The sequence below is a fragment of the Zonotrichia albicollis genome, chromosome 1 (genome assembly GCF_047830755.1).
Source record: "Zonotrichia albicollis isolate bZonAlb1 chromosome 1, bZonAlb1.hap1, whole genome shotgun sequence".
In the NCBI taxonomy this organism is placed as follows: Eukaryota; Metazoa; Chordata; class Aves; order Passeriformes; family Passerellidae; genus Zonotrichia; species Zonotrichia albicollis.
The window spans coordinates 34,026,089-34,036,247 of record NC_133819.1 but is presented as its reverse complement, the minus strand read 5'-3'; the positions used below and the strand labels follow the sequence as shown (position 1 = coordinate 34,036,247).

The window sequence follows — 10,159 nt, the reverse complement described above, 5'->3', positions numbered from 1 at the left end:
TTTTTTCTTTTTTTTTTTTCCTCTAGATACTTCGCACGGACCTCTTTAACACTGAGAACCTCACTGTTTCCCTCCCTAGGTGAAGATACGACTTCGGGGTCAGCGTGAAAAAAATAAAATAAAATAAAATAAAATAAAATAAAATAAAATAAAATAAAATAAAATAAAATAAAATAAAATAAAATAAAATAAAATAAAGACTGTGCAAGTTCTTGCAGAGAGCAGCAGCGTCCACTTCTGCCCCTGAGCCCCCCTGGTCAGATGTAATGTGTAAATGTCACGCTATTACAAGAAAGTTATGGTAAGAAAGGGGTTTTGGAAACGCTTTCTCTCGCACTGTAAAGGAAAGAGAGACTTCGGCTTCTTTCCGACAGCTTTTCAAAAGGAAATAAAACAGCACAAAATGGGCCTGAAGCTCAGGAAGAACTTTTTTTTCCTTCCTCTAATGAAAAAGGTGGAGGGATAAGTTTAATTGTAATCAGGCTGCAACAATACACCATGTGATCATGTGGTAGCAATTATTACAAGCTCACAGCAGAAATAGAGAGGATATGTTATTGTAGTTTACTGTACCTTTTTCCTCTTTTTCTTTTCTTTTCTTTTCTTTTCTTTTCTTTTCTTTTCTTTTCTTTTCTTTTCTTTTCTTTTCTTTTCTTTTCTTTTCTTTTCTTTTCTTTTCTTTTCTTTTCTTTTCTTTTCTTTTCTTTTCTTTTCCCTGCTGGTAGATAAGGTGAGAAAATAATTTACCCTCAATATACTAAATCTCAAAAACCAGAGGATAAACCAAAGAATATCAAGGAAGAGTAACTTGAGTAATTTTGTCATCTGTTGCTATCACACGTTCAGAACATTACAACTAGATGATGGAATCGACCAGATAAACTACTGCACGGCCAACCTGGCCTCCTCCTTATCAGAATTTCCTAAGGAAAAAACAAAAACTTTCTCACCACCCTTGGTGTGAAAAAGCAGATCTGATGGCAAATAAATCCGTCTCAGTTTGCATGGCAAAATAATTTGCAATTATAAGGGGGGGGCTTTATCACTGTGTTCAAGCAGCCTGCGGCTGATAGAGAGCCGGCAAAGGCTTCTCCTCATCGCTGCATTTACACGGCAGTTTAAGTAAAATATTTTCTGTGGGCTACTAACATCCAATACCAGACTTGAGCTGCTTCCACCCGCCATATATAAGCAGAAAGCTACCGCACACCCCCTCTCCCCCGAAAATACTAGGGAAAAAATATAAAGCAAAGCAAAACAAATCAGAAAACATACTTCACCCGCGAGGCAGATTTTAGGATCATTCCCATTTTAATTTTTAATAACATTAAATACCTCCAGCGTGTTTTCTGAAGATGAAATACTAAAAATAAATCATAAACAAAACACCAAACCCAAAAAGACCCACTGAGCAAAACGATCTTCTGAGATCTGGCTGCATTAAGATTAGCCCGTGTCCCACACTTGGGGTGAAAGCGGTGACATTGTTTTCCAGCACACCTTTTTCATAGGAGGTGCTGTCTGAACCTTTGAGTCAACTGAAATAGATGGGTTCGTATCTAGTGTGCGCCTGAGGATTTTTAGGACGCAAATTTCACAAAATTTCCCGAGCTCTTCCCCTTTTGCATTTGCTGTTACAAATTCTTCTTATTTTGTAATTATCACAGCACCCCCCTTAGCACGCAGTGGGAGGGAGAGAGTTAAGATGTCCTGCGAAACCCGCTCGTAAAGCTGCTTACTTCCATTAGAAACACATGAATATCCTGAAAGACACAGTGTATTTAAAACGGACTCAGGAATGTTTATCTCAATCCCTGATGCTTTAGAAATTGTGGAAGAAAACAGCCGTGACACCACTACTCCAAATTACCCTTCTGGCAGGTAAATTTCATTTGCTCATGAAAATCAAATTCGATTAAGGCTCTTGGTCTTGCTATCACTTTACTCCCGCTTCTTCCAAGAATCCTGAACTCTGCAGGACGATTATTATTAGTGACTAAGATCACCCTCTAGCTCCTCCATTATCAGCTAAGATATTTTAGCGGGTTTAGAGGGATTTAACTCCGTGACAAACATATATTTTCAGCAATCAGAAGCGATTTTTTTTTCTTCATGCTTATTTATTAGCTCTAAGCAGTGCATGGAAAACTAAGAGTGGATTTCTTCCGGCAAAAGTTTGGGGTTGGGCTGGATTTTTTGGTGTTCTTTTCTGTATTCGTAGATTGTGATTAACCTACAAGAAATCAGCGTTCTCCTCAGCTGGGCATTCCCGCGGCAGGGCTGCGGAGGGTGCGTGTGTGTTATCACACAAAGACGGGTCTGGGAGGGGGAAAAAAGCTTTTTAGATACTGAGCCGACAAATTCAGTATTTTCAAAATACTTGTCTTTCCACTGAAAGGACTTCTGGTTTCTCTAAGAGAAATCTTAGGGCCTCTTTAGAAGTGAATGAGTGGCCATATTCCTATCACATAGAAAGGTTTAAAAATACTTTATATTTTTACGTTTAAGGCCATATTGCTGCAGTCCTCACTGGTAAGACTACTCTTAGCTTCGTGGCGTCAGGAACACACACAGTGACCTGTTTTAAAGCGCTTGTAAGGGCCAAATTCCGCTCTCACTTACACCTGCGAAGTGGGTGAAATGCTTCTGACCACTCTCGATGCAACGAGGTTTAAAAATGCCACCTCAGCATTTTATAATGCCTGAGATGAGCATGGCCATGAACCGCGATGGGTGACTACCATCAGTTAGAAATTGCCTGCCTATGAAAAGATTCAGGACCTTTTAAATCTTCCTACTGATCATGGTTGTTCATAGTCCCGCTCCCCGAGGAATTAATACTCTTTTTAGAGGAAACGATTCAACAGATGTATTTCTCTCCAAGTTGTTTCACACTCTATATAAATGCAAAGCAGTTCGGAGGTTTGCATTAGTTCTCCTGGAAATCGCTATGGTTCTACCATGCTCTTCTATGTGCTGTATTTTAACGTTATTTCACAAGAGAAGGAAAAAAAAAATTGGAAGAAGCTTTGATTGGTCTGCTGGTTGCATGTATGGAAGAATTTAATTACCAATTAACTTTTCCAAAGACACTCAAATCAAATACTGGTTTCAAGTAAACTCCTTGGTTTTGGTTAATTTATCCAGCTCATCCCAAGACTTAGATTGTGAAAAGTAAAAGCTCTTCCACAAGTGGTAGGGAATGGTATATGTTCAAGGCAAGGGGGGCAGGCTCGGGAGTGTTTTTATCCTTGGTGTTGATTACAAGGTCCGCGATTTTTGAAGAACATCTGTTCTGCCCGATGCCGTCAGTCCTCACGGTTCCTTTCTAATATTTAATGGCAGATACCCATTAAGGTAGGAAGAAATTATAGCTGAGGAATGAAAATTTGGTATCGGGGGCATCAAAAATATCTGACAAGGCTTTTCTGTTCTCTCGGCGTCAATAATTTATTAAAAATCATCTAAATGAGGAAGGGAAAACAAAGCGTGGAGTCCCGTGTCCAACAACAGTTTTTCTGCACCCTGCAGATATCATTTTTTGCCTATTTTGAGGAAACAGTCCCGTTCCCGAAATCCTCCTCACATCATGGCAAACAGGGAAAGAGAACTGTTGTATTACTGCTTTTATCATCAGTGACAAGCATGGCCTTCTTCCATAATTATTAAATAGACCTCAAGAGTGAGTAAGAGATGCGGAGAAGGGAGAAAAGTAAGCTCTCTAATCTAATCTCCCTTCTTCTTCTAGCAGACAGGGCTGGAGCAGCCCCAGGAGGGTAAACAAAACAAAATAACAACGACCAAAAGTCAGCAGACCGGATGCTCCCCCTTGCCCCCTGCCCGGACACCCCACACACACAGTTTGCACCGGGGCCGAAAGCTACGGCTTCACAAGGCTTCTCCCTCCTTATGGAAAGGAGCTTGAAAAGCAGAGGCAGATAAGCGAGAAACTCTCTGCGGCTGAGGGTGAGGGGAGTTTGGAGAGTGGGGGCGGGCTGGGGAGGGGGGCAGAGGGGAGCTGGAGACATTAGTGTTCTCATGGCTGCCCGCTTTTTAACAAATCAGACAGATCTTCGGGCCGTGAATGACACTTCTCACATTGGCTAGACTGCAACTTTCAACTTGACCTTGGCCTCCAGCCGTGTCTAACCCGTATGTAAAACAGCGCTGCCCCATAGAGCTGCCTCCCCTCCCCACTTCTCCTCCCTCGTCCTGCAAAGCGATTTTCAGAAGCAGCCTCGAGAAAACCGAGGGAAACAAAGCGAACCAACTCATGGCAGTCAAGCAACGTTTGGCTGGGGGAATCCACAGGTTTCAAAACTGGAGCCTGAAAGAAAAGGGAAAATATGCATGGAATAAATATTTGCTTTTGGCCATGAGGAAAAATGCGGAAAAGGGTGTGCGAAGTTGAAAGTGGGAACATTTTACTGGCTACAATGAAGGAAAAAAGCGGCTAAATGCTGCCAAATTAGCAGGGGGATGACAGAGACTTCAGGTATCCCAACTCAGGGCACGGAAAAAGCACCTTGAAAAAATATCCTTGGGCGCCAAAGAGCCATTCCTCATGGCTGGCAGCTCTGCGCTGGGCAAGGAAAAGCCTGCTCGGTAACAATGTACGTCCCGGGATTGCTCTGCGCTTGTAGCCATGAGGGCAAAACAATGCTACAACGTCAATGGAAAGCACAATAGGATAATAAATACGCCGAGCTGTCAGACTCAAAACAAAGCAACACGCAATTGGGGGAAAAAAATTAGTTTTCAGGAGGGGAGTATTTGTGGCTGTTTTGTGCACACGCGTGAGGGCTGAGAGTTGTTAACGATGAGACGAACGCTGCTTCAGGTCAAGTTTATTGATAGCTCAGTGATGGAGGGTTCTGGGTTCAAGGCTGTGGGCGAAAAGCTTGGGGGAGAACAGCATCCGCGCCGATGGGAGGTGGGAGGATGTTAAAAAATGAAATTATTTCACCCTATGGAAAATTCATCCCGAAAAGAGGACGGAATAGTTGGGATTTTTTTTTCTAGCATTCACTTGCAAAGCGGTACGGCCTTCAAAAAAAAAAAAACCCTATTTTTCAGCCGATAATCCATTTTGTTTTCCCAGCACACACATACACACAAAAAGCGCCGTGAGTCCGTGCACACACCATGCAAGCCGACGTGATATTTTACAGCCGAAAAAGATTCAAGTCGAATCGTAGGCCCAGGGTTTTATTATTACGGCAACAAATAATACAGCTGTATCACGATGAATATCCACTTAACTCTCCCGCTTCCCAAGACCTTCCTAAAAGATAATAACAAATAAAATGGGGATTTCCCGGTCACTTCCTCTTATCTCACTTCTGAGACTTTGTGGCGAGAGGAGCGAGATGGGTCTTGGGCTTTCGACGGGCGGGAAGGAAGGAGGAAAACACCCAGAAAAGACCCCGGGAGGCTCCGTTTCGACAGCCTTATGTGTCCCAGCGTTGCGCGGAGGAACGATTCTCCTCCCTCGGCTTGCGGTGGGCTCTCCGCGTCACCCGGACGGGGCCCCGCCAGCGCTCCCCGGGGAGAGGCGGCGGCTCTGGCCGGCGGAGGAAGGGGTAGAAGGGGTGCGGCTCATCTTCCCCCCGAGACGAGGGGAGGCCTCCGGGCTTTCCGAGGCGCTCGGGGCGGGGAGGGCCGGAGGAAAGCGGCTCAAGGAGAAACCAGGCGGGGTGCCAAGGGGAGCCCCGCACCTCGGGGGGTGCGCCGCGGCAACAACGGGGCCAAGGAGCTCACGCCTCGGTGGCGAGGGAGGGCCGGAGGGAGGAAGGGAGGGAGGGAGGGAAGGAGAAGGGACGGGCCCCCCCCGCGGCGCCCTCGTCCCGCGCGGCGGCGGGACCGCGCCCGCACCCGTGCCCGCGCCCCGGGCCGGGACCCAGCCCCGCGCTGATTGCGTTATTTAATTATCTCCACTTTATTCCCTCAGATGTTTATCAGCTGCTTTGCATATCACGTGGGGGCGGGCGGGCCAATGAGGGCCGGCCTGGCGCGACGCTGGCGCGTCAGCCCCGGTCAAGTCCCGGAGATTGAGTATCTCTTTTTTCAGTCTTTGGGGCTTTTAAAAAAGAGCCACTAGTCTCAATGCGGAGCGGGCTATGACAGCCTCCGTGCTCCTCCACCCCCGCTGGATCGAGCCCGTCATGTTCCTCTACGACAACAGCCTGGATGAGATCAATAAGAACATGGACGGGTTTCACGCCGGCAGCAACTTCGCGGCGGCGGCCGCGGCCAACCCCTGCCGCAACCTGATGGCTCACCCCGCGCCCCTGGCCGCCCCCAGCGCCGCCGCCTACACCTCCAGCGAGGCCCCCGCCGCCGGCATGGCCGAGCCCGCTGTCAAGCAGTGCAGCCCCTGCTCCGCCGCCGTGCAGAGCTCCTCCGGCGCCGCGCTGCCCTACGGCTACTTCGGCAGCGGCTACTACCCCTGTCGCATGACCCACCACAACGCCATCAAGTCCTGCGCCCAGCCCGCCTCCAGCTTCGCCGACAAGTACATGGACACCTCGGTCTCCGGCGAGGAGTTCACGTCGCGGGCCAAGGAGTTCGCCTTCTACCAGGGCTACGCCGCAGGGCCCTACCAGCCGGTGCCCGGTTATCTGGATATGCCCGTGGTGCCCGCCATCGGCGGCCCCGGCGAGCCGCGCCACGACCCCCTTCTCCCCATGGACAGCTACCAGCCTTGGGCCATCACGAACGGGTGGAACGGGCAAGTGTACTGCCCCAAGGAGCAGAGCCAGCCGCCTCACCTCTGGAAATCCACTCTCCCGGGTAATACACCTGCATGGCTCCCCCTGTCTCTTCTTTTCATCCCGCCCCGCTCCCCTCTCCCGGGTGTCCCGCCGGCGGGGCTCCGCGATAACCCGCCCCGGGTCGACCCTTCGCCGTCCCCGGCCCCATCCCGCCCCGGCCCGCACATGCCCCAGCGCCGCTGGAACGGCACCGGTGCCGCCCCCTGCCCCCCGCCGGCGCTCGGCACATCCCGCCTCGCCTGGCCGGCCCCGGGAGAGGAAACAGCTGAAAAGGGCCGCGGGAAGGTCTGCGCTATTATTTTCCATAGACCACGGAGTAAGCGAGCTGTGTAAATCTCTGTAGCCCCTCTCGATCCTTTCCAGAGTCCCTGGCCGAGCTCTATGGGGTTTGTTATTATTTGTCTGTCTGACAGAAATGAGCCTTTCCCTGCCTAAAAGCTGCCTGCGGCGGCCAGGAGAGAGGAGTCCCCAGTGCTGAGCCGGGCTTTAGTGGCTAAATCGGAGCGGGGCAGGCGGAGGAGTGTGCTCTAACCCTAGTTCTTGTACCCCCTGAAGATGTCCTAACCCGTTCGAGCGATTTTCTAACGCTTCCGTGCACGCTTTTTCTGTTCCAGACGTCGTTTCTCATCCCTCGGATGCGAACTCGTACAGACGTGGAAGAAAGAAACGAGTGCCTTACACAAAGGTCCAGTTAAAAGAACTCGAAAGGGAATATGCTACAAATAAATTCATAACCAAAGACAAGAGGAGGAGGATATCGGCGACTACAAATCTATCAGAGAGACAGGTCACAATCTGGTTCCAAAACAGAAGGGTCAAAGAGAAAAAAGTGATCAACAAATTGAAGACTACCAGTTAATGGATTAAAAATGGAGAAGCAGCAACTGAAGAGTTTCAGAACTTTTTTTTTTGTGTGTGTGTTCAGATTAAAGTAATTATTAATAATAATTAAAAAGAGAAAAGACAATGAACCTCTTCTTTCAGAGCAAGAGATCTGTATCTTTGGAATTATAGCCTTTCTTTCTTCTTTTTTTTTTTTTTTTTTTTTTTTTTTTTAATATTGCTGTAGCAAACTTGTGAAAACTGACAGTTCTCCTGAAATCCCAAACAGCCAGCCAGTATCACTGACAGACTGTACATCCCACAAGGCCAGCTCCAAGAGATACACTTTCAATTAGACACGATTTTCTGAGAAACTTGTAAATACTTCTAGGACCCTGCTATTTGAAAGAAGACCCTTCGTGGCCACGATGCGAGAGCTGGTTAACGTGAGGAGGTCGATGTGGACACATGATCTGGTTTTCTTCCATTGCAATCCAAACTGTATGTTGAATGACTGCTCAGGTAAACCATAGTGAAACAATTACAATTACTGTATGTTTTTAAGCAATGCATTTATTGTCAAAAAGTAATAATAAACCTCGAAGGTACTGAATAAGGATTTCAGAGACATCAGTAATGAAGGAAGTTCTGTGGAGGATCTGTCTTGATAGTAAATCTAAACATCGCAAATTAGCGAGGATAGAAAGGAAAATATTTGCTTGGAGATGTCTTTTGGTTTTATTTTTTGTTTTCCACAGATGAATTCTTGTCATTTAAACTGGGGGTTTTTGTCTGTTTGGGGGTTTTAATTTTTTTTTTCTCCTGCAGACCATACAATAGATACATTTTAAAGGACTCTGCCTATTTTAAACCTGAAATAATCTTCAATAATTAATATTCTAAGTCCCCAAAATTTTTTAATATTTGAATATTGGCATTTCTTTACACTAGAAAAAAAATGGCCTGGGAAAAAATACCCAAGAACTTTGAACTGAAATACATTTTTTTTTCCCAGAAATATTTTGATTTATGTAATCGATATTTGATCTATAAGTAATTAGTCGTTTCTCCTTGTTTATTGTCTGTTATGAGGCCGCATTAGAATGTTTAGGGATTCTTCTTACAGCACCTTTTAATCCAATCAGTTATTTCAACCAGCACATTATTTTGTTTTTATTCACTATAAGAAGCTATCTTGTAAATAAAAAAAATCAGCGCACTGTGAAAATGTACTTATGCACCCTTTTTTTTATATATTTCTACTGAAAAAAATGAAAACCCATGACGTGTAGAAGTATAGTAGTATTAATACTGTTAATAAAATAGTCACTGTAATAAAACCTGAAACAAAAACTCTTTATTTTTTCCATTCCTACGCACACTTAATAGAAAAAATATAACGTATCTGTCTTATAATTGTAATACCGTGGTCTTTCAATATGTATCTTGTGTATAGAGGGTGGATTTTGTTTTATTTTTCTTGGCGGTGTTTGTCTGCGGGCAGGCACGCCTGATAACCAGTGTTCCTAAACTATAAATGTTTCGGTAATGTTAAACAGTGGTTTTGCAGCCGCGCTGGGGACGGGGGGCGGAAGACCAGGATGATACGAGCGCAGCGCTGCGGCCCTCGCCGGGAAATGGAGGCCGGCGGCCGACCCCTGGGATGGGGGCGCGCTGCCCGGCCTGCCGATGCCTCCGCGGGGCGGTGGGGGGCTGCGTGGCGATGACAGGACGGGCAAGGCCCGGAACCTTGACCTTGAGGGGAAAAAAGCCGATTTGTGACCTTGACTTTTGACAGCTCCCGGTGCCGGCGGCATCCGCGGGCCGACAGCGCCACCTCGTGGCCAGCGCGGGGCGGCGCCCGCACCTGGCCGCGCCCGCGCAGCATCCCGCGCCCGGAGCGCCGGGAAAAATGTCCGTGTAAAATGCCGCTGGACGGGCCGGGCAAGGCGCGGAGCAGGCTGTGCTCCCTCTGTGCTCCCTCTGTCTCTGGCGGTGGCAGGGCTGAGCCGGGCTGACACGGCGCCCAGTCGCTGCCCGGCCGAGGGATGCCTGTGCCGTGCGAGGAGCCGCAGGCTGGCCACGATCGTGAGTGGAGGGCGACCTGGTCGGGCACAAAGAGAAGTTTACCTCAGCCTCCTGTCTCCTGCGGTGGTCTGTAGCTCTAATTAGAGCTATTGGGGAACCTTTACGGTACATTTAGAGGGTATCATATACCGCGCTCGCTGTGCGCTTCTAGCCTTACATTTCTGAAATTCAAAAGGACCCACCTCTGCAGGGATCAGCGCGGAGCGATTTCCGTCCCTCAGATCTGACTGTAAGGCATTCGTGCGACAACTGACATGAAAACTACCTGCAGGAGCGGGATTTATTTTCCAAGAGGCTTTCGTGTCGGGGGCTTTGCCCTACACTCGGGATTTTAGCCTTCCCGCCGTGTGCGGCCGCGCAGGGGCTGTGAACCGCTGTGGTTTCTCGGGCTGTGAAGCCCTGTGGTTTCTCAGGCCGCGGGAAACCCGCGGCCGCGGAGCGTGGGAATTTTGGATGCGTCCCTTCTGAGTCCAGTC

At 47.8% G+C, this 10,159-nt stretch overlaps 1 protein-coding gene across 1 annotated transcript; it reads left to right on the top strand.

Annotated features, from left to right (window-relative positions):
• The first annotated feature begins 6,119 nt into the window (after positions 1–6,119).
• HOXA13 (homeobox A13) lies at positions 6,120–7,685 on the top strand. Its single transcript, XM_074528186.1, has 2 exons — positions 6,120–6,792; positions 7,388–7,685. The coding sequence occupies exons 1-2, from the start codon at positions 6,120–6,122 to the stop codon at positions 7,630–7,632; spliced, it is 918 nt and encodes a 305-aa protein (XP_074384287.1). The 3' UTR covers positions 7,633–7,685.
• The last annotated feature ends 2,474 nt before the right edge of the window (positions 7,686–10,159 follow it).